Below are 24,700 nucleotides of genomic sequence, written 5' to 3'. Positions count from 1 at the left end.
CGAATGAATGAATAATGGAGACTGGACAAAATGATTTCTAGCTGATCAGATGACATGAGTCACTCTGGATGCACAGTTTAGAAGACCGTCTGATGTCACCCCATGGCCTCCAAAAGACTATTTCAGCACAAGGCAAGGCTGGCAGAAGGGTCTGGATAAAAAGACGTGCACCCATAAACTTTCTCCAAGGAATTTCAAGGGAGAAAAGATGGCTTATTCAGCATGTGTAGACAGTCAAATGCTCCTCTAATCAAAGTCATTTATATATATTTAAAATAAGGCTGGTCCTACTACTTAATCCTGGGGGACCCAGAAAAATATTGTTTCGTTTTCTATCTTTAGGCCAACTCTAGCCATAACCACAGAGCATCCTAGTCCAGCATCTTTCTTGGCCTCCTCACTTTTTCAAATCTTATCACAGGATGAGAAGAGCTGACCGCTGCCCTTCCTGCTGCTGGAGCCCCAGCACCCTGACCAATGCCTGCTCCCGGTCAGGGTTCCGGGAACACACTCTGGACTCCCCGCTGCTCTGGCCGGCTGCCCTGCACACATTGGGTGTCACCATGAGTGTGTGGATGGTGGTGGTCAGAGGCAGAGGGTGGAATTTATATTTGTTAAATGAATGACTGAAGAGAAATCAATTGTTTTTGCCAATAATTAAGATGGCCATTTCCTCAGTGTCATGGAACCTGAATCCCAATTTCTGCTACTTAGAACCTTTGTCAAATTTGGGTGAGTAACTTACCTTTCTTGGCCTCAGTTTACTCATCTATCAAATGGGACTAGAACTACAGGCCCCATACACCCCATCAAATGGAGCCCAAGATAGTGCAGGTGAAAATGCCTGGGGAGCGTTCATTATGATTCCCTTCCTCTTTAAGTTACTGGCTTCCAGCCTGCCTGTCATGCTCCGGAGTCCTCCTTACAAGGAGGAGCTGCTGACCGTCCATCTGCTCTGGCAAGGAACAGTGCCGCATATTGGGGGTCAGGAATAATAATTTGGCCTTGGCATTTCTCTGAAACTTCTAAGCAATGTTTCCTGGTCCTGGAGCTCTAGTAATGCTTAATTAGGCCTAAAAATGTGGGCTTACCATTATTCGTCTCACGTCAGCTCTAAAAGACACTGGTGGTGGAGGCGCTGCCAGTGACCGCACGCTCACTGTGCCTGTGAGCATGGTCGGCCCCGACTCTCCAGCTGCTGTGCTGAGGCCGAGTGCCATCAGGGGACGTTATCAGTGTTTCAGGCAGCGGTGCAGGGCTAGCGCTGGGGGTGAGCCACAGATCGGAAAGGAGGTCAGGAACACAGAAGGTCAGAATCAACTTGCTCACAGTGCGGGAAGAGCATCAGGTCTGGGAACAAGAACGATCAGGGACAAGGAGGGAAGTCTCCAGGGTTCAGACTGGAGCACTGATGGCTCGGGAAGCTTCCAGCAGGAGGGTGGCCAGGCGCCTCCACTGTGGGCTGCACTCAGGGGTGCATCCTTGTTTTCCTGGGACTGAAGCTTTCCTGTGAGCTCCTCGGCATCTCTTAGCAAAGCTGACCACACCCATAGAAGGAGAGACGCTCAAATCCCCCTTTCCGCTCTGCAATCCCTGTCTTCCTTGCCTCTCACTTCCTCTGTGATCAGCTGCGCCCCCTGCTCCTGACCCTATCTGCCCACCTCTGAGGCTCGGCCCCACCACCTCAGCAGTCTCTCTATCTCTACCCATTGTCCACACCCAGAGGGAACTCTGCCCTTAAAAAGCCCCCTCTCCCTTGCTATTTCCTACAGCTTGTTTTCCCTTGGAGTCCCCACAGGACTCTGTCAGTTTTTAGGGGACTGATGTTCTGTTTTGTGTTGTAATGATTTGTATGTGACTTATTTTGCTTATTACCCTGCACACCTCCCGAGGACACAGACTGTCGGCTTTATTTATGTAGGACCTGCAGTTCTGAGCATAGTATATTACCAATGGGGCCAATAAATATTTACTGCGTTAAATTTTATGATAATTCTGATTTCTAAGAACGAGTAATCACGTTGCTCCCTCTGCCCCGCCTTTTTTCTCCTTACAAAATGTAGTCACGATAATGTGATCACATTACACAGTGGTTTCTCTATAAATAAATAAATAAATAAAACTGGTTTCTGCTTTATCCTACTCAGACTCAGATACACTTTCCTGGCTTCTTAGGTCCTAAAACATTTTTTTCAGGCCCCAGTCATTTGACTTCTCCAGAAAACGCTATTATCACATCCTGTGAGATTCCCATTGGAACCGTTGACAACTGACAGCCTCCTCGGTTACGCTCTGGCCTCAATTTGCAGCTTTCCCCAGGCGGCAGACTGTCTCTGGGACGCTTCATCGTCGTGGGCAGGCGGGCAGGCAGGCCCTGCGTTTTCCATCTTATGAAGCTCTGGTCCTCGGGAGCCCACTGTCACTACTTGAGGCTGTTGCTCACACAGGCTCCTGCCCTGCCCTCCCCTAAGTCTTAGCTCACTTATGCCAAGGTCCTCACATGCTGCCAAGTACTTGAGTTCTGCTCTTCCTGGGCCCTGGGGCCGCCGGGGAAGCAGCCTGCGCACTGGCCCTGTGCTCTCAGCCCTGGCGGCGGCTCAGCTGCTGGGGAGATGGCTCTCTCCCTGCTTGTCCTCAGACCTGCTCTCTTCAGTTCTCTCCTGAGCACTTATGTTGAGATTCTGTGTCGATTCAAATGTCAAAAATGACAGTCCTGTCTAGTCAACCGTCAGATTGTAAAATCACTTTTGCTTTCTTCCAGTTGTGGCAAACGGCTGTGGGAGGTTGTATGTCCTTATGTCCTGGTGCTACAAATGTGTGGACCAGATGCTCCAGGCCAGGGGGTGGGCTGGGAGGAGCCTTTCTCTTTGTGAAGGGACGGGGAGGCATGAGGCACTGGAAGGGACAGGGTAGTGACTCCACTGGGAGGTGTGATCCAAAAGGAAACTGAGGCCAGTTCAGGACCCGATCTCCTGAGCCCGGTGGCTCCTCTGGCACCCGGCCCAAGGCCAGGACCAGAAGTGCTCCATTACATTCTTCTCTGAGACACACTCAAGACCGGGCTGAGCCATTAGAGAGAATACTGGAATAAGAAATAAACTAGCCCTATCACACACAAAAAAACAACCAAAACACTGAGTTCACTGTAACGGCGGGAAGGGGGTACCCCATGCAGAAGTAGCTGTAGTGAGAATGTTAATCAGTCTATCTGCACATCTTGCAATGATTTCAAGTGCAGGAATTTATTATCTAATCAAAAGGATATGTGATTATAATTACTGACACTGTATCCAATCAGGAATTAATAATTCAGGCCTAATTGTTAATGTTAAGCTTTGGATCCGGTCATGGGATGTGCGCTGACTGGCAGTGCAGGGCTTGGGGGTGGCAGGCCTCCCTTTCCGGGTCCTCAGTCCCAGAGAAGAGCCAGCAGGTTGGGGTGGTGAGACTTTGGGTCTACAGGGTCCTGAGGCCAGGGGATGCCAAAGACTAGGGGACCGACTGATCTGGAGGGGCAAGTTCCAGGGGACCATCAGACAGCCCAGGCCACAGCGCACCTGCTCTGGTGCCAGGGTTAACAGCCTCACAAGTATAATAAACACTTCTTCCCCCTTCCCTAGGAAGCACACAGAGAGTAAAACAAGTTCTTACCACTTTGGAATAAATGTAATGCTCTCTGGGTGAAGAGCCAACTGGCAGTTAGAAAGATTGTGTTAATCAGACACAGGGAAATTTCTGATTAATTGGATAATTACTTCAAATTCTGAGAGAGCCAAGGCAATGTTAAAAAAAATATCTTGACCAACTGGGAATAAATTCAATAGCCCGAGGCAGAGATTTTTAAGCATATGGGGGTAGAAATACACTGGCACCGCGTGCCTGATTTTTATGGCCTCAAGTCTTCCAAGGGCCTGTAACTATTTGTTAAGACCAAAGTGACTCAAAATCACTGTGGCTTTCAACGATTATGGAATATCTGTTTGGCATTCCCTTGAAATCACTTTAGGACTCCAGGACACGGCAAAGCCAGAACTCAGGGGCCAGGAGAGAGGGGTGATCGCGCTCGATGATGGAAAGTGGTCCAGATCCACAGATACCGGTCTCTGTGTGAGCCGGAAACACACAGCGCACCCCCACTCTGCTCCTTCCTGGAGTCCGAAGGTGGCACAGCCTCACCTGGTGGGGGCGTGCTTCTGCTCCTCCTCCTCGTCCGTGTCGCTGCTGATGGTGATGACGCTGACCGTGGGGCTGGGGGTGTCGGGAATGACGATGGTCTGCCGCTGCCGCTCCCTGGTGGTGCTGGAGGCCCCGTCGCCCCAGCCGCACGTGACGGAGGAGCTGCAGGCCGGGCTGCTGTGCACCAGGGCGCAGCGCGGAGGCGTGTTCTCCTTGACGCGCTTGGACCGCTGAGGGGAGCTGACGGCCTGAGAGGAGGACACCTCGCAGGTGGAGACGTTTCTGGAACGACAAAGCCACGTGCACTCACAGAGAAGACTGGGCCCAGCAGCTCCTTCCAAGGAGCCCAACTGTCTAGAAACACCAGCTTTGCCATGTCTCCACACAAAAAAGAGGGGGGCCAGGGCACTCAGACTTGATGTGTGACTGCAAAAGTGGCCGCCCAGGGAGCTCTTTCCTTCTGTTATCTCTACGCAGATGGGGCGGGAGGGCAGCGGCCTGACCTTCTCTGGGCTCTGGTCTGGCTCCCTGGGCCTGCCCCCAGCAGGACTGAGGACTAGCCTGGGCTCCAAGGAGAGGGCAGAGGGCTGAGCCTGAGGATGGGCTTCTCTTGCAGGGGCAGATAGAACGCCTGGGACTTCAGGGGTGTCTGCTCCAGTGCAGTCCCCTGTCTTCAGGGTCAAGGCCCAACTTCCTGAATTCAATCTTGTCATCCTCCCAAATGCACTTAGGTCTTGTTTTGGAGGGAAGTGGAAGAAGAGGTATTTGCACATAAAGCTTAAGTGTCCTTGCTAATGGCTGGTTTACCATTTATTAAACTAAAACACTCACTGCTTAAGAGCTCTTAGATCTAAACGTTTTAACGTTGGTGATCTTAAAGTTTAGCTTTCTCTCCTTCTTCCTCTGGGAAAGGGACATGCCCATAAAAGTACCCATGTGGGTACAATTTAAAAAAAATTTTTTCCCCTGGATTTTGACATATGAGCCTCACAGGAAGCTTACCAGTCTGTTTCAACAGAAAAGAGAAAATCAGGAAAAAATACAAGAGGAAAAGAGGTGCTTAAAAAGGGATATTTCAATCTTGATTTTGATTGACTGGAAATTCACATCAAATTAGCCAGTGTAGTTTTGGATAACTTTAGAGGAAAAAAACACCTTACCTTTTCCCCTCCCCATCAACCCTTGCTCACCTTAGTCATATCTACACAGTGAGACTAAAGCCAGCCTGTAGTGAAACTTAAGACTATGATATGTCCTTAGAGTTTCTAGCACCTTCTAGCTAAAAGGATGGCAGTCAGATGAAAATAATTCTGTAAAGGTGGATTTATTTAACTTTCTATTTAGTTGGTATCAAATATGTTGCTTGTTCCTTTTTGGGGGTTTGGAATAAGAAGTTTTACTGATAAGGTTCTTCCATTGAACTTACCATAGAACTATGTTTAATTGTCAAAATTTTGAGATTATGTTTTCATTACTGCAGCAGTTAAAATACCTCCACTTGGCACTGTTGAAGAAAAGTATGCCTGAAGGCACTACCTGACAGGGGAGAGCCTTCTGGTTTTTCCAACTGTTTTGCCTAAGGCATTGGTCTTAAAAATAGGCAAACACACAACTTTCACTATAGTCATACTCATTTGAAATGCACTGGCAGTAAGCCTTCTACTAAAGCCAGCTGGGTGGTGAGGAGGCAACAAAGAGGAACCTGCCAATAGGTTGGAGGCTAAGGGTTCTTCCTGTCCCTACTTGGCCAAGATGAGCCACAAGGAGGCTAAGCTCAGCCCCCTGGGCCAGACCAGGGTTCTGTGTGACCACCCACCAGGCTGAGCATGACAGCACATGACAGTGGCCTCTATTGTCACTCAGTGTAACAATGACATGGGTGCGCTGTCGTAGGGCCTCCAGACAAACTCTGGAAGGACACCACTGATTGACATGAATTTCCCTAAGTTGTCAGAAACACCCAAATAAGATTCTTGTTTAAGAAGGATGACAACTTAGGGAAGCCAGCTCTTGGACCAGTTTTCAAATGAAAAAGAATGAAAAAGGCAGGCCTAGTTTCTGGCATCTTGTTATCTGAGGAAGGAGAAAACCAAAATTCACTACACTATATGAAATACTAGACTTCTCTTGATGAATCTATTCCAAATAAGCAATTAGGTTCCTCCAACCCAGTGCCACTGGAGAGAGATGTAGGAACAATTCTGTAGCCACACAATCTCGATCTGGATTTTGTTTGTTTGGAAATCTCTTTTTTTGAAGTCAGGTTTATTAAGGTATAATTTATACACAGTGTTAAGTCACCCTTTTGAAATGTTTGATGAGTTTCAACAAACATACAGTCATGTAACCCCCAGATCGAGAACTTGTTCATCACCTTGAAAAATTCCCTTATGCTCTTTCCTTGCTGATCTCCTCCTCTCCACCCTAAGCCCTGGCAGCTCCTGATCTGATCTGTCCCTACAGTTTTGCCTTTTCCAGAATACCATATAAATGGAATCATACAGCACATGGCCTTTTGTCAATCTTAATTTTCAAGAATTCATGGAGATGAAACTGTATTTAAAGAGAATGGGAAAGATTATTGTTCTGCTGGTTAGGGTCTGGGATTAACCAAAAGTATTGCTTATATCAAGCAGCTAAATTTCTGAACTTAGATTTCAAAGACAGCACATTTCTCTACTGGTTTTTGTTTTTTTTTAAAGTTATGATTTTGAAAAAGCAACTTCAGAGGTCAGTCTGAGTGTTTAAGTCTAGAGAAGCGTAAGGGGACAGAACGGCTCAAGGCCCAGGCACTGAGCACTGTGATCCCAGGCCCCCACCCTTAGGGCGCTGGCGGTGCTGGCAGAGCGGGCATCCACTCACACAGACCTCAGAATGGGTGCCTCCTTCAAAGCCTGGTGCTGTCTGCAACCTGATGCTCCCTAATGCTAGGAGGTTTCTTCAACTTCCCATCCCCTGAGATTTCTCACCTCTGAAGCCACCTTGACCACCTACCTGGCAGAGGACTGGTGCTGCTTACTCTTCCGGGAGGAGGTGGTGCTGGTTGGTTGCTGCCGCATCACGTGGGCCACGCCCACATTTAAGGGCTGAGCTGCTGGAAGGGTCACATGACCAGTCAATAGCGCCGGCTGCTGCATGATGGGATTGTAATGGCTGCCGTGAGCATGCGTGTTCCTGAAAGGGACATGGGAAAACGGCCTCTTTATTGGTTTTATAGAAACAGAGCTTCTTTATAAGATAAAGTTCCCTCCCCAATTAAAAGCCAATTTAAACCCAAAAGGTGGTTGTCTCACTACCCGGGGAGTTGTTGAAGAGAGAAGCCTCCGCAGGTGGCTTCCTCAGGTGAGTTTCCCAGATGCAGTGATGCTTAAGCGCTGTTCTGAAGGAGTGGCAGGGACATGATTTGTTGGGGAGTGAGAAAGAGGGCATTTCAGGTGGGAGAATACCAAGAAGGCAGGCTCAGCTTATGTTCTGGGGAAGAGGAAATAAATACTCCCTCCAGCTTTTAAAGTCCCTGAACAGGTGATTGTGCTGTGCATTTTATTTTAGAATTTACAAAGTGCCTTCAGTGGGCTCTTCCACTCTGTGAGGTAGGCAGGATATCTTAATAATACCATTTTATAAGTAAGGATATTGTAGTTTATGTGAAAAACAAACTTTGAAGACTGAGAGTCATATGTTTCTAGCATTAGGAAGTGTTAACATTTTTTAGAATTCTCTCGCAGGCCAGCAGAATGCTCAGGCATGTAGCAGCTGATCAGTGAATTACATGCTTCCTGAATGAACAATCAGATGAACTGAAGGTTGACTAGACATGTATAGAGTTGGGTATTAAATTAAAATTAATTAAGTCAGACGCACGTTGATAGAAATACTGGCAACCATTATCCTGAAAATGGGTTCTATGGGATCTGGGTTAGATGGCACTCAAAGGCTTGTTTTCCCACAGAAATACTACGAGTGGGGATTAATTAAGAGAATTGCCCATGAAAGCTCATTTGCTACAGAATAAAATGAAAAGCTATAGGAGAATTTGTCTGAATTTTTTAAATGTTATGAAATTTATCTTTACAGCTTAGAGAAAAGGATGAATAGAGTAAAAAAAAGGAGGGGGAGACTTTTGTAGGGATTTTGATAGTCTTTTGGATATTTACATGGACTTTAGAAACTGATGTTATGGCTTCTTTGTTGCTATTTCTTCTACAGACATGGCATTCTTTTTCTTTTGATACAGGTCTAGCACTGGTACTTCTCTTTTGCATATTAGCCATGACTATGGATATCCTTTGGGCTACACATGAAATGGAGGAGAGACTGGAAAAAAAGTGTGCTGGCTTTAGGCATCTTTTGTGGTTACCAGGGAAGAGATGAGGAGAGATGAGGAAGAAGAAAAGAGGCATGAATGAGTGAGTACTGCTGGAATTAAATGAGCTATAAATGCTGAGAGAAAGAAGTACAGCATATCTGTGGTCTTTTAGGAGGAAAAGCGGTGAGAAAAAAACCCCAGCTGGTCAAACAGCTTTCCACTTGGTTGCTGTTCCTAATGAGCAGGAGACGGAAGGTGATCTTGCTGAGCACGACCAGTGCGAACTGGGGGAAGGGAAGGGAACAGATTTATTTACTGCCTGTCAGGTACCAGGTGCAAGAATGGTACACGTTAAATACGGTCCAGCTGCTTTGTCTTTCCTCTTAGTTTAACCCTCCCAGCAATCTATGAATGGCCACTGTCATCCCCACTGTACTGAAGAAGAACCGAGGTTCATACAGGTCAGGTATGTTGCCCCAGGTCAGGCAAGGACGGAACCCAGCTTCACCTGGTGTGAAGGTGCCTCCAATGGGTGGGGGTGGGTGGGGGAGGAGGGTGTGGCCAGTGGGAAGTGAGTGGGGCTGTGGGAAGCAGCCTGTGTTCCTCTTTTCTTTTTACTGGTCAGAAAATGAAATGGCAGAGCAGAGGACGCTGCAGTTGAGACTTGACTGGGGGCCTTTCTCTCCCCCTCTACCTTTTTTGGAGAGCTCTTCATTCCTAACAGCCTTTTGGGTCAAAAAAGGGGCCGTAGGGAGGCTCCGTGGTTGGTCTAGATACTGTGAGAGGTGAGGGCTGTGACCTGCCCCAGTGTTTGGGCTGAAAGAGAAACAGCCCCGAGAGGCGTGGGAAGTTGGGGACAACTTGGGGGGCTGCCATTTGGCTCTTGCACTGGTGAAACGGGGCACTGTGGTGGTATTCGGATGGGGTGGGTGGGAGCTACAAGGAAAAGGGGAAAGTGGCCATAAAAACAACAGAGCAGCGTGCTGGTGAGGAAGCTGGTGAGTGGGACGGGGTGGGGGTTCTGGAAACAGATGTGGAGCAGGGGTGGTGTGCTGGTGGCTGTCAACCGGATGCCTCTGAGGTCTGTGAAAGGTAGCCTTTGCTCTCCGAGAACTGACTGTCAACTGAAGAGACACACTCAACAAACATCCCAGAGTTTACTATTCCAAGTAAACCCCTTTCTGTCAGGCCTTCCCCTGGGAGGTCGGACATGACTCCAGTGTGCCTGTGTCTCCAAACACCTTGAGAACACTTTCTAGAATTGCTTAGGGACCTCAGGGACGCTCTTCTGCATCCTTTCACTGCTGACTTTCTGGGAGTGGAATTTAATTCTGAGAAATAACCAAAAATCATCCCGAGCCAAGTCTGGTGAATTAACTGATCAAATAATGTGACTGAATTTTTGGTGGAAAATGACAACTGACCATAGAGTAATAAAGCTGATTTTCTTATGTCCTAGTACATTTATTTAAAAATCACCTCTGATGACACTGTAGTCTTAGTCCACATAATACTCTTTGTAATTGAAAAAGCCCCCTGCAAAGCTGGGGACTCAGGTACCGGCCAGCGGGGCAGCTCTCTGGGTCGGCAGTGGACACATCTCCCATCCCAGACACGCCAGTTGCCTCACTTACCTCCAGTCAGCCAGCTGCTGGGTGCCTGCCATGGTCTCGGGAATCACAGTTGCGTGCTGTACCGACGTGTGGGTGGCCACTCCAGTCAGCTGCTGCCACGCCGGGGGGAGCAGGATCTGCTGGGTCCCACTTGGCCAGGCCTGCTGTACAACAGAGGACATTTGCTCTCATCATGTCTGTTCATCATCTAATCAACCTGCACGAGTCAAGCACTCATTCTGTGCCCAGGGTTGTGCTAGATCCTGTGCTAGGTGAGAAAGCGGAGACCTGCCCTTTGACCTCAAAAACCAGGGGAGATAAAACTGACATGTGAAGTAAACAGAAGGTAATACGTACGTGGGCAGAGAACTGTATAGAAGGGATTCATTCACACTGAAGCATGATTTATTTATAAATACACTCTAATGAATAATGCTCAAAGTTTCCAAAAGTTCATTTACTGACTTATTCTGTCACACAATTTAGTGCAAGAGATTGAGGCAGTTGAATTGGGCTGTACAAGGGCAACTCCTTGCCCTCAAGAACTTTCCTGTCTAGCATCCCTTATTCAATTTTTTACCTTTTGTTTATCAGTTAGAATCTAGAGGTCCAACCTGTGTTATCTTCTGAATCTAAATAAACATAATTCTGAGACTACCAAATATCTGATACTTGCCTGTATCTGAGGGGAAGCGAGTGTGAAGTCAAATTCTTAGCTGGGAACTTAAGCTTAGTTGGGAATTACCTCGACCCCTCAAAGCAAAAACCAGACACTTAGGAAGTCACAGCTGGATTCTTCATAAATACTAAGCTTTTTCTAAGAAGTCTAGAAAAATCTTTCCAGATTCCTCCTTGAGTAGACATACAGACTTACAGGTGTGCACGCCTGCAGGCACGTGTTGCGTTCTCAGCTCTGTGCCTTCAGTCACCACTCTGCTTGCCTTTGATTATTAAATGATTCACACTGAACACAGTTGTCCAAAGTTGGACACTTAAAGGGACCCCACTAAGACAAGATACCTCTTGGGCAGGTCAAGGATTTAAAGGTTTGGGATCTTAGTTACTGCTCTCTTTCCATCAGGCTGGATATGATTAACACTGGGTAATTTATGTAACATGGTGCTCCACCAACTGTGCACGTGTTTAATATACGTGTTTTGAATCATATGTACAAACAAGCACTTCTGGAAATGGGTAACGAATTTGAGTCAAGGCTTAATAAACAACGATATGTATAAACATGAGCGAGCCACATGTAGATCTGAGTGGACGGCGCACATGGTCCATCCTTCCCATGTTGCAGATGAGGCCCAGTGAGATCTCATACTTTTTGGATACTGCCTGTTTGCTTATTGATCTTTCTTGATATAGGCAGAAAGCTCAGGGACCACAGGTTATACAGTAAGTGCTTACTAAATGTTCGTTGGTAAAATGAAAGAGGCAGTTCTACCAAGGCAATTAACTCTACTTAACTGTATTTAAGGTTTGCTGAATTCAACAGTAAGCAGAAAAATAATCGATTAAAACAGTTATGAGCCCAAAAGTTTAAATGAATAACAATTTCATTGGCAGTAAGATTTTTACTGATTTTGTCTGGAACTTATTTCAGATCTCATGAAAAGCATGTGTTTTGACTAAAGTCATTTAAAAACAATAAATCTTGACATGACGCTAAAGACATTGTTTTTCTCCTATTTCCCTAAAACAGATATTAACATTTTACCTCAGACAGGCGGGGTCAGAGGGTATGTTTGGACCTCTATCACTGATTTATATGTTTAACTCATTTGAGACAACACTTCATCAGATACTTCTATAGATTATTACTACTTTATAATTTATAAGATTAGAGCTAATATTTCTGGATGCATATTGTGTGCCAAGCATAGAGCTAAGACCACAAACAGACTTTCTGACTTCATCTTAACATCAATCCTGTGAAGCAGAGACTATTTCCCCCTCCCATTTCTCAAAGGAACAAACTGAAACACAGAGAAGTTAAATGACTTCAGAAATATGGTAAATTAAACATATACATTTACTGCTTGCTCTCTTTAAGCCCAGCTAAAATGACAGTGAAGGAATGAAAAAATATACAGATCCATTAGGACAAAAAGAGAGAACAGGGAGTGACAACAACAGTTAACCCAATTTTAGAAGCTGGAAAACAGAAGGGCAATTACTGAGTTAGCAGAATGAAGGAATCTGAGGTCAAGTCTGCATGTTAAACAGTGAGAGTCCTTCACCCCCTTGTTCCCAGATTCCTGGTATGCAGGATTATACTCTCCCCACCTCTGCCCCTCCATCTCAGAGCAGGAGCCTGGAGGATTCTCTCTAGAGAAACCAACTATTCCAAGAGAAAAAGCTACAGACACGTTTGAGGAGAGGGGATTTGCCTGTGAAAATGCTGAGCTCACTCCTTATCAGCCTACAGAGAAGCCCACATTCAACAATCCTGTCCCCCACTCTGAAGCTTTCCAATTAGTTTTTCAGTGCTTCAGTCTAAATATGAATGAACAGCCAAGGATCGCCAGATTTTAAAGGAAGCATCTAACACGAAAGAGACTAAAACAAATGAAACTCAGAGGAAACAACAACAGTGTAGGAATCAGAAGAAAATTTTCCAAAAATTTGTAATTAATGTCAGAGAGTTAAAATATATATCTATATCCATGAAACAAGGTCATATGTAAGACTGTATGTCTATATTCAGCGAACAAGAAAGAACTCTTGGAAATGAGAACTATGACAACAGAAATTAACAATTACATAAAGTTGAGAAAATCTTAGAATGTAGCAAAGAATAAATAGAGAGAGGATGGGGGAGGGGGAAGATATGAAAATCAGTAGATCAATTCAGAAGTACCAGCACCCAATTAATAAGAATTCCACAGAGAAGGAGCACAGAAAATGGAGGTGGAAGAAATTCACAAAGGAAAAAAACAAAAGAAAAAATTTCAGATAAAAAGGGCAAATCGGATGTCCAGGACAATGCATTCTAAAAGACAAGAAAGCAGGTAGTCGTGAACTCTCAGACCACCGTGGACAAGGAGAGTCTAAAAAGCTTTCAGAAAGAAAGAAAAATAACAGCCCCTGAACTTTGCAAGATGCTCAAACACATCAACACATCAAACACACATACCTTTTAGAGCTCTGGAAGAGTTTGGGGCTGCATCATAAGAGATACAGAGGAAACTAACCCAATGGAAAAATTAGACAACCATTAATTTCAAGAAAAACAAGTTGTGCAGGAAAGGAAATAGAATCATAGTATATTATGAGGCTCAGCTGGGAATCCTATGATACAATATTGATGATAATTATGTAAACAGTACAAAGTGGTTGAATCAAGGGAGGGAAGGGAGAAAGGAAGAGTAAGGAAGAGAGAGGAACAGAGTGAGTACGTGAGTGTGCTTGTGTGCTTTGGGGATGGAGGCATTAGAGGGCTAAGCCTTCATCCTTCACAGCAGGAAGTCAACTGATACCTAACATGGTCAGCAACAAGCAGTTTAAGCATGTTCTTTAGAAACATGAAGTTAAATAACAAAATGAAACAGGTAAAAACTACTGTTTTGGGGGAGTAGAAATTGGGAGTGGGACAGAGCAGGAGACTACTGTTTTCTTAGAAATTTGTGGTGGCATTTAACTGTAAAAATTAAACGCATGTACTACTTTGAAGAATCAAATTTAAATTAAAAAATAACTTCCCCAAAGTCATACAGCCAGTAAGTGGTGGGGCTGGCATCTGAACACAGGCAATGGAATTCCAGGGCCCATGCTCTCTGCCAGTATACTTCTCTTTACGGAGACGAGGTACAAAAATAATGGCCCTATTCAGGATCAGGTGTTGGTGGTAACTGCATAAACATGGTATGAAAAAGTCTTCCTTACTCATTAACAGAATCAGGACTGAAAAGGACAGCAAGACAGAATGGCTGGAAAGACTGGTTGCTGAAAATTACCAGAGAAGTTTTTGAGAAGCATTGAAGTTTTATATTTCAGACAGTTTAAAGAGTTCAAGCCACTGGTTTATTCTGAAGTAAACATTAAAGGGGGTTCAGGTGATATGAGTTGATTGGCTAGAAAAACGCCAAAAACTTCTTTATGGCAGGGCAGAGTCTATAAGGATCTGGCAAACAGAAATCTCCATATTCTAGGGGGCTCTGAATGGTCAAAGGAGGTTTTGGATCCTGCCATTTGGAAAGTGAGATAAATTCAATAGTGTATCAATAAAGAAATGTACTTCCTGTCTGACGGTGGTCAAGATGCTAGCTCTGGGCTGGGGCTCTAGACAGAGGCGACAGCTCCTTTTGGGCAGTACCAAAAAAGTGTTACTGGTAAGGCAATCCGTCAGATCACCCTCGTGTCCCTGAATGAGAAGGTGTCATTACCCCCTCTTCTTCCACGGACTCATCTTCAGGGTGCCCTAGAGAGACTGTTTCCCTTTGAGGGACATGACGCTGCTGGGAGGTGGGGAGGAAAGGTGCAGAGCAAACAAAGCTAACATGAGGGATGGATTCAAAAGACTCCATCTCTAAATTTGCATGAATGAACTCCTTGATAAGGTTTAACTATTTGGATCAAAAGAAATATGCTGACTTTTGGGATACATTTAAAGTAATAATATTTGGAGTGCCTCTGCCTGGTACCTAGAAATTTACCCCAAGAAAAATGAAGGCATCAGTTTCAATGTTTAGTTACTGCCTTTTTTTTTTTTTTAAATAGCTGCCATGCTAGTTTTATAAGTTAGCTTATTTTTATCCTTTGAAGGGATGGTTAACAAAATATCTAGGCAAGAACTCCACCTTAAGAGACTAACATATTGGCGTGGACTAAGTGACAAACAGAAAAATCAAAGCATCTGACAAACTAAAAGATACAGTGATACCAGACAGGACAGGACAGGTTTTTTTTTTTAATTTAAATTTAATATCTCTTAGGGATCTCTGCATGTCAAGGCATTTTTGGCCTACCATGTCTTTTTAATGGCTACATGGTGCCCCGTTTTATGCACGTATCAATTTATTTAACAAATCCCCTACTGATGAACATTCACATTGCTTCAAGCAGTTCCCTGTTATAAACACTGGAGCAATTGAAATCCGGTACACGTGAATATTTTGCTCACTTTCCCACTTAGAGCTTCAAGTTAAATCCACTTGGAGATTTACAGCAGTCCAGGAACTCCTTTTCAAGTACACGATAGGTGAAGCCCTTCCCTGCTATGATGAAAGGACTGAAACAAATTCAGAAATGCTGAGCCTGTTGGTTTCCAAACTGAAGAATGTCAGTTTTAGCTAGGAAGAGATGCTAATTATGATTTCTTTCAGAGATGGTTCCTAACTTAACGAGGGTTAAGTGTGCAGCCGCAAAAAAGGCTGTTTAAGTACCCTTTAAAGTACATGTGGATTCTAGAGGTTTGGCTCGCGGAGGAGAAGCACTGGGAGACTGGCCTGGATTTCTGCCAGTCAGATAAAGCATGAACAAGCTGCTTTGACCCTGCGCTGAGCTGCAGTTCTCTTGATCTACTAGGGCCTTTTCTGAACTCCCCACTATCCAACGGTGCAGACAAAAGGGAGCTATGAGGACCAGCAAGAGAGTGAGGAGTAGAAGGCCTGCTCTCCATCCAGGAGGCTCTCTGTTTGCAAACTGTCAGCAATACAGAACTTTGGGTACCACCAGGACCTGGCGTGAGTCATCACTTACAGTCTCAATTTGGATGTAAGAACAAAGAGATGAAGAATCATTAATATCAGTCTCAAACAAGCTGTTCCAGAAAACAGAAGAAGAGAACAATATCCAGCATATCTTATGAGACTAGGATGATCTTGATGCACAAAGCAGATAAAGATTCTATAAGAAAGAGAAATTCATGCCATTTCTCACTTATGAATGTATGCAAAAATACTAACTATGGTATTCACAAACAATCGAGAACTGAAAAGCATACAAACACATCAAGCACAACATAATCAAAGTTTGCCTTGGAAACACAAGGACAGTTTAACATTTCAAAATCTATTAAGTAACTTGATGTATTAACAGACTAAGGAACAAAAACACATGAATATTTCAACAGATGCAGAAAGAATATTTGATACAATTTAATATTAATTTAAAAATCAGCAAATTTGATAAACTATCTCTATCAACTATTTATAGTACATAAAATACCTAACGGCAAGCAGCTAGAAGAATTTCCTTTAAAGTTAGGTTCAAGTTAAGGATGCCCAATATCAACACTGTTATTAGACACTGTTTTGGAGGTGCTGTCAGCACAATGATATAAGAATAGTAGATAAAAGTTACAAAGATTGGAAAGGAAGAAACAAAACTGCATCATTTGTAAATAAAAAAGACAGTCCACGTAGAAAATCCAAGGGAATTCACAGAAACAGAACTCATCTGAGTTTGGAAGGATTTCTAGATTACAAACTCAACAGAGCAAAATTGGTTATGTTTCTATAAACTGAAGACAAATAATTAGAAAATATAGTTAATAAAATTATTAATAACAAAACTGTAAAATATTTAGGAATGATTCTAACAAAGGAAAACTTTAGTGAAAGGAATAAAAGGAACTTTATATATAGTTAAATCATTTTCAGGGATGAAATGACTTAACATTATAAAGACGTCAATTTTCCCAAAGTTAATGTAAATCCAATGCAAGTCCAATAAATACAAACCAAGGTTTTGGGGGGTTTTTGGCTTGTTTTGGAAGCAAAATTCTTATTAAGAGTGATGTTAAAATTCATGTGGAAGAGTGAAGGGACAAGAACAGACTGGGAAATTTTAAGGACAATATAGGAGCAAGGCTTTTCCAGATACCAAAATATACATTAAAATGATACTACTTAAGACAAAAGGATATTAGTGAAGCCAATTAAATAGAATAGAGAGTGTCCCAAACAGATATATGCAATTCGACTACATTAAAATGAAAACCCTAAACTTCTGTTCAACAAAAGACACCATCAATACAGTGTCTTTGGGAACACTTAGAGAAAAGCCTTTGGGAACAAACTTTACTTAAAAACAAAGGTGCTTCTGAACTAACAACATTAGGTCAAGCTGTCCTTGACGCCCAACAGAAGACCTGATTATAAAGAAACAGTATAACACGGTGGTTAAAACACAGGGGCAGGTGTCAGACTTCTTGGGTTTGTGTTCTGGTTCTGTCACCTAATTGCTGGGTGACTTTGAGCCAATGATTGTGTCTCATTTTCCCTATTTGTCAAAAGGAGACAAATACCTCACTATGTTGTGGGGATTAAATCAATAACAACCCTAAAGTGCCCGGCATGTTCGTGTGTTTGTTATTAAGGTGCCAGTGACCTTAAGGATTGATGCCTATTATCATTACATGACTATGTGACCTAAAATTCCCACAACACTTTACAAATTCTCAGCCACTTTCACCTCTGTGATCTCATTCCAAGAATCCACCAGGGTACCTATGGGGACAGAGGAGGAAGGTTCCAGCCCAAAGTTTCTGTGATCCTGGTTTTCAGCTATAAAACAAAGAGATAATCTCCAAGGCTCTTTTCGGCTTAAAAAAAAAATAATTTCTATTTCACAAGAGAGAAATTTCAGGCAAAAATGCTAACTGATTTGCCTTAGGTCACAGAGTTACTAGCAGAGTTAGGATTAAAACCTAGGTCTCCCATATTAATTTGCATTACAAAGATACAATGGTGATAATTTCCCCAGACTCTCCCTGCGTCTAAATTTCTTTTTGGAATTGTAAACTAGATACTTAGGGAGGTAATTCACCTGGGGATCATTCAGAGTATTACTGACATGTCCTAATGACTTGAAGCATCTAACTCATTGCCAGGGAGGGAATTAGCAGAGAGATATCTTGTTTGTGAACAACATTAATGTGGATAACAGTGATACTAGTAACAATAAAGAAAGAATTACCTGGGCCAGCAGACCTGGTTGGATCTGAAGAGGCTGAGCTCCTGGGGCTTGAGTGACAATGGGGACTGCATTTTCCATTCGCACAGAATAGCCAGCATGCTTAGAGGGCGAGGCCTGCAACCCTAGTCCAGACAGCGGGCAAGGGAGAGAGGGCTGAGAGACTGGAATCAACCCTCCCCGCCAGCCGTGCCCGCTCCCAGCTTCCCTTCCCACCACACCCACCAGTGTCTGGGCCTTTGGAAGCCTCCCTCTTAGTTTCTAACTTAAAATTTAAAAAAAACACAAAAAACCACCTTGAATGTTTTCAAAGACTAGAAGGTCAAATTAAGGACTCTGTAAAGCCAAAAGTGGAACAGTTATGCTGCCCAGTTTCAGCAGGAACACTGCCACTTCTGCTGTGAAGATGGATTTGTAAACGGCAAAGCCAGGGGTCTCAGGGAGAGCGAGCGAAGCGGCTGGAATTGCACTGATTCAGACCGAACCACCACACAGACTTCCACCACGGGGTGTTCTGAAACAAGTTTGTGAGCTTTCTGTGTAAACTGTAACCAAGTCTAGCTTAGAGTTTTCAGGAGTGCCGGGGTGCAGGGCCAAAGAATCACTGGGCGGGGAGAGGGCGGCTGGGAGGGACTTTTCAGACAGATTCGTATTCTCCATGAGAGCTGGGGCGTCACTGGCTGGCAGAGACTGGCAAGTTTCTATAGATAATCCACACAGAGGGTGCTTCCCATGAGGAAATGAAGCTCTGGCATCAGCATCACAATGGGCGCACAGACAATGGCTGATTTACAAACAGCAGGCCCAGGACAGAACCGCAGGCAGGTGGTGAGAATGACAAGGAACTGACTCGGTGCTGAAGCCTAAATCCCATCTTTCCTAGGCTGGCTTCCGCAGGATGGGGCCCTCAAGTTCAGTGATGCCGGTGCTCTCACGGAAAGAAATGGAGAGGGCTTTATCCCAGGGGAGCCGTCAGGAGAGAAAAGTGTGGGGGCTGGTGCCCCAGAGGCTGTCCCATCTGAAGCCGGTGAGAGGCCGCGTCTGCTCACCCTTACCTTGGAAGCCAGGTGGACAGACGATGAGCGCTTGCTGGAAGGGGTCAGGCCGGGCGCAAATCTGGGCTGTTCCCGTCTGCAGGGGCATGCTCCGCTGGGCCACTGCGGCCATGGACGCCGCTGAGGGCTGGTAGAGTGCAGATTGGTAGTTTAGTATGGAGACTTCGGGATTGGCTAAGGAAATAGTGGCACTGGTGGAGGTGGGAGCCTAAAGGAATGATGGGGATTAAACAAAAATAAACAAAAATAAAAAATGAGGGAGGTGGCATGTTGGGAGACACGAATCTAAATCAAATAAATGAACTCAAAGAAGAACAAACAAACAAACAAAGACCAAGAGCAAAAATGCAAAAAACGGAGGGGAGTGGAAATACAGTTGATGAGTCTCAGGGGAGAGCAGGCACATGAGACGCTTACATCCAGGCCCGTTCCTGACATTTGTGGGGCCCGGACAAAAGCCAATGGATGCCCAGGTATCATGTCTAAATAATGCAAAGTTAAAAACTGGCCTAGAAATGATGTGTATTTTGCCCTTCCACTTGGATAAGGAAGGCCAGGTTTGAGTTTAGGATTCTTGGATTCCTTGGCTTCTGCACTAGAACAAGGAGCTGAGCCCCTGCCTTCCTTCCTTCCCTGCCCCAGCTTCGTCCCACAACTTGAGGGCCTTTGGGTACATGTATTTGGACTCGGTGGTACAGTCCATACTGGGGGAGATGAAACCAGGGTCCCAGATGCCCGAACTTGGCATGGAAGCACGTGTACCTCAGTCAGGCTTGGGAAGGGGGCCCTCTGGCTGAGGTCTAAGGGCAGGACTGTTTACAGATGCCCTTAGATGGCTGCAAAGAAACATGCTATAGAAAAACAGATGGGGAGGGACACGCTGAGACTGGGGTTACTTGTTGGAGTCCAGTGCATTCTCATGTTGGTGCTCAGCTACTAAGTCTGGAAGCCAGGGAGAAAAGATGCTAGTGGGTCAAGAGAATTTAAATGGAGATGAGTTAGATGAATATTGAAATTATGTCCTCTCTCCTTTCTCTTTTAGAAAAAGACATCATTTGAGATTGAACTTCCGGGTGAAGCAAGACCATGGAAGGAAAAGAAATTCTAAATTGGGAATTCTCCAGCTTCACCCCATCTTACTCTTCTTCACACTGATCCTTTAGCAAGATAGGTGGAGGTTACCATGGCTTCAGATTCAATGTTTACACGAGGTTTTGCCACTAGAGGTTCCTAGGACTAAAAAAGCAAGGAGGAGAAGAGCCACAGGGTATCTGGGACACGTACAAAATTAGAACTTCAAGGAGGGTATGCATGTGTGTCAGATTTGATAAAACGGATAAAGTCACATTTTAGATTTTTTAAAAAAACTTTTATGCTGAATTTCAGCGCAAAGCAAAAGAATTTGTTTGGAAGTAATGACTAATTTATGTGGTGCACATGTTTGGATTTTAAGGTCTATATTGTAAAAACAAGTGTCTGTTTCTGCAGCACCACACAGTCGGACTCCAGGGGGTGTGACCGGGAATGCACGTGTGACATGTGTGGGCCAGTGTCTTTCCTGTTGCCGATGGCGTGACTTTATTTCCTCTTTGTTCTCTCCACGGCCTCACCCCTCCTGGAGGCTTTCCCACAAACAAACTTCCCACTACCTGCCTGGACTCTCCACGCCAAAGTTCAGACCCTCCTCACATCTCACTGCCCTGGGCTTCCCTCTTTTGGGCACTGGCATCAAATCCTCCAGGTTCCCACGCTGGTACTCAACTACTCCCCCTCCTGGTCAGTCACTGGTCTTGCTGCTCCTTCCTTCCTTCCGCATGTGCTTGGAACCCTCTTTTCAACTGCTACTTCCTTAGCCAAGGCCTTCTCTCCTGGTGCCTGGGACCTGTAAGGCCCTGATTAGTGATGTTCTGGCCTTCACTTCTCATCCAGTTCTTCCTGGGCACAGAGGCTAGAACATTCTTTCCAAAACACTACTTTGTGCATGTCACACACATCCCCCCCCTGCCCCCGCTCAGAAATCTCCAGTTACTGCCTAAGGAGCACTATATATGCATCTTGGTCCGGCCCTCCTTCCTCCAGTTAGGCCAGCCTTCCCACCTCCATGTATCTTCTACTCTGTGCTCACGGCACCCGCCAGGTGGTCCACTCACTGTGACGGGGTGCTGGGGATGAAGAACAAAACCACAGAAACACACTGTCAAAGAGTTCACATGCTGTGGCTGCCTTCGCCTGAGGACTGAGCTAGCACTGGGTGGGAATGCTTCTTTTTTTGGACTGGAGGCACGTTAGCTCTTCCAGCTAAGGAGAGCTGTAAGGACAATGATGGCCCCCAGGGGGCAGCAGATTCCAGACGGCCTTTCCTAGAGCTTCAGCAGAGGGAGAGGACAGGCTGGGAAGGTGAGCTGGGACTTAGCAACCCAATGTGCTGCAGGAATGGTCTAGAAAAACGGGGTCAATGACTCTTCAGTGGGAGTCGGGGGCCTGTTGAAAAAGAGGAGCTGGCTAGGCAGAGTAGTCACATTTTAGGATTAGAACATATATGTTCCTCTCCTAGGAGGTGTCTGGTATGTACACACACACACACACACACACACACACACACACACACACACACACACACACACACACACACACACACACACCTGTCATTACAGATTGCTATTAAAACTGAAAAAACCTAGGGACATTTCCTTAGGGGAACTGGTAAGACTGGAAGGTCGGAGTAGAAGTCCGAGTCTCTTGGGTACAGAGGCAGCCTGAGCGAGGACTTGGAGATTATCCCCTCAGTAAATACTCCCCGGGTGCAGTGTCCGTATTTAAAGGAGTGTGTCAGGGGCTGGATTCTGCTAATTTTCTTTCAAAGGTTGGAAAACTGTGGCAAGAAAACCTCAGTTTCCTGGTCCCTTTTAGTTCTAACTTCTGAGATTCTGGTGACAAGACGGATGAACTGAATGTCCCTAAGACTTGGAAAAGGAGGTTTTATCTGTCTTGAAAGGAGATCATGTGGACCCAGCGGTGGTGAGGCCAGCAGGGGCCTGAGCTGGAGGACCGCCAGCATCCCTACCAGTTCTAGGATTCTTTACCAGGCAGATGTTGGACGTAAAAGGACCACAGCATCTCCTGTAGCCTAGTCCCACATTGGGACAGAGGACAGCAGTGAGAGGTGCCACCTCAGAAAGACCTCCCTTAGTGAGTCATTTCTGGGACCTTTCAACGGGGCCAGGAGTCAATACAGCGAGGGCCTGGGCCTCTAAAAGGAAGTGACTTCGGAGGCGAACACTTTCTACAGAGTTGATTATGACAGCAGAGGGGTTTTTCTCTGTTGTATATGATACTGGAGGAATTTTGTCTCCTGACTAGCTCTGGTGGGAAAATACAATTCCTGATGCTCACACCATCAGCCCCACCTGCCTTGCCCTCTGCTGCCCACTCACCTGGTTGTGGACAGTGTTCAGCTGGTTGTTGAAGGTCATGGTCAGGTTGGTGGATGTGCTGGGGGCCACGTGTGTGATGAAGGGGGTCTTGCTCTGGTTCACCGTGTCATACATGTTCACCCGGCGCTTGCAAATCTCCATGTTCTGGAAACATGACTTGACGCTGTTCATGCAAAAGGCAGAGACAGAGAGGAGGCATCAGGGAAGAGAAGAGGGTAACATGAAAATGGAGAGAGAAAAGGTGAGAACAGTTAATCTAGCAAACAAGACAACCGGGAGACTTAACTTTAGGTCTCAATTTCCTGGATTTCTCATGCAAGGTGTGCATTTGTGAGAGTGGGCGGCATTTAGATGGGTCCCCCTCACTGTCTTACTACCTCTTCTCCCCATCCTGCGTGGGTAAAGTTTCTCAATAGCACAACAGACCTCTTGGCTCTCACTGCATTTCCTCGTGTTGCTGATCTGCCTCCAACTTCAGTGCTCATTCTCAGCTTTCAAAGTGGTTTCTTGGCCCATAAACAAACGTATAAGTTTTCTGATTGGGAACATTAAACAGCAGTTTATGACCTGCCTCCCTTCCCCAAAGACAACCCCTGGCGCTCGCCCTTCCCGCTCCCCTGGAGCACCAGCGCCATCTAGGGGTCAGCCAGAGAACTAGTCAAGCCATCATCCTGACCTACTGCAACCTCACTGGATTGTGCATGGAATGAAGACAATAATATTAACAAACAATACTGTTAATAATTCATAATAGTGGCTAACTTTATTGATTGCGTGGTAGTTGTTTGCAAGCACTCTTTCACTCAGTCCTACAATAACCACGAGAGGAAGACAGACGATTGTTGCCCCTATGTTACGAGTAAGGATGAAGCAGAGAGAGGCTGGGTAATTTGCCAAGGTGGACAGCTACCTGTCAGCTGTCTTCACGTATGCGTGTACATTCCCTTTAACCTCCTTCATCCTTCCTTTCTCTTTTCTAATCCTTGCTCAGTTACACGAAATAAAAATTATCTCCCTCTTTTTCTTCCTCTTTTGCTCTTATGAATCAAAACAAAACCCTAATTATGAAAGTAAAGTATAAGAATGTTGCTGACACCAGCATGAAGGAAAAGGAAAGTGGTCCATGGGCTTGACCAAGTTCTTGAAAATCCACCCTATGGTGTTCTTCAGGATTTATACCTTGTTCCTCATTCACTTCTGTGTCTTCTAATTAAACTTATTTTTCCTCAAATGCTAATATTGAAGATAATGAGACCCCAATTACATTTCAATTTAAAATACTTATTTTAATTACACATAATGTAATAATCGAATACAAAATTCTACTATTTTAAGATTACAATTGTATACTATTTCTGTATCTTATAGGTCAGCTATATTTGGGGCAAGCAGGTGCTCGTGGGCTGTCCCCAAGCATCCTCTCCATGAAACATGTTTTGAACTGACTTAGACATTTTTTCTGAGTTAATCTTACTCAGTCTACTTATACTGGCCACACACCGCACACTGAATAAGCATTTACTGACTGGTGACCCTGGAGGCAGAGGGAAACGTGTTCTATGGTAACCAATGGCTAAAATACTGTCACTGATGCTGGTAATGCCGACATGTTTTGAGCATCCACTGAGGCCCAAGCCCACTGCTAAGTGCCTTCACCAGGAGGCTGAAGGAATAAAGCAATGGATTTTGTGTTCTTTTCGGACTGTATTTAATGCATCAGTGGTTTTCTGACAGTTCAACACAAAGCTTTTAGACTCAGAATTTTCTAACTGAAATGGTCTGAGTTTCTAGTTTCAGTTAAAGGAAAGCACCTTCATGTTGCGTTGATTTTGAGAACGGCTTCTAAGGAATTCATGTACGAGCATCCTGGCGTGGAGAAGTAAGTGCAGTCTCTTCTACCTGTTAACGTAGATGTTGGGGCAGCTCTGGCCCAGCCCCAAGGGTGGGATCTACAGCGGGGGCTGGGCCTCGAGGTTTCTTCCTACCCCAGAGTTCTCCATGGTCTGCCAGTTCTAGGATCCCTTGGGGATTAGGCCCACTCTTGGCTAAGCCTGGGTGTGCTCAAAGACCCCTCTTCCCTTCAGGGGCCCGTTTTCTGAGTTCTGAATTGTCAGTGCTTCTCTGGGGTCCCACACCAAGCTGTGAACTGGAAGCTGATGCTCACAGTTTCTGTGCTCGGTCTTCACCACGCAC

The 24,700-nt window shown here is 45.1% G+C and overlaps 1 protein-coding gene across 9 annotated transcripts in view; it reads right to left on the bottom strand.

Moving 5' to 3' along the window:
- Window positions 1-24,700, bottom strand: part of HIPK2 (homeodomain interacting protein kinase 2) — a 181,422-nt gene that overhangs the window by 25,544 nt on the left and 131,178 nt on the right. For 4 of the 9 annotated variants that reach the window (XR_010381577.1, XM_064487308.1, XM_064487312.1 and 1 more), the window contains exons 7-12: window positions 22,508-22,670; window positions 19,074-19,281; window positions 18,022-18,143; window positions 10,117-10,259; window positions 7,171-7,350; window positions 4,177-4,458 (exon numbers count right to left, since the gene is read on the bottom strand). Coding sequence is in view for 8 of the 9 variants with exons in the window: in XM_064487308.1 (XP_064343378.1) it covers window positions 4,177-4,458; window positions 7,171-7,350; window positions 10,117-10,259; window positions 18,022-18,143; window positions 19,074-19,281; window positions 22,508-22,670 (1,098 nt within the window). In the remaining variant the exon portion in view is untranslated. The remainder of the gene's footprint in view (window positions 1-4,176; window positions 4,459-7,170; window positions 7,351-10,116; window positions 10,260-18,021; window positions 18,144-19,073; window positions 19,282-22,507; window positions 22,671-24,700) is intronic. The other 5 variants (XM_064487309.1, XM_064487313.1, XM_064487310.1 and 2 more) reach the window with 3 other exon arrangements.

Source organism: Camelus dromedarius, chromosome 7 (assembly GCF_036321535.1).
Source record: "Camelus dromedarius isolate mCamDro1 chromosome 7, mCamDro1.pat, whole genome shotgun sequence".
Taxonomy (NCBI): domain Eukaryota; kingdom Metazoa; phylum Chordata; class Mammalia; order Artiodactyla; family Camelidae; genus Camelus; species Camelus dromedarius.
This window is presented reverse-complemented; position numbering and strand designations above follow the sequence as displayed.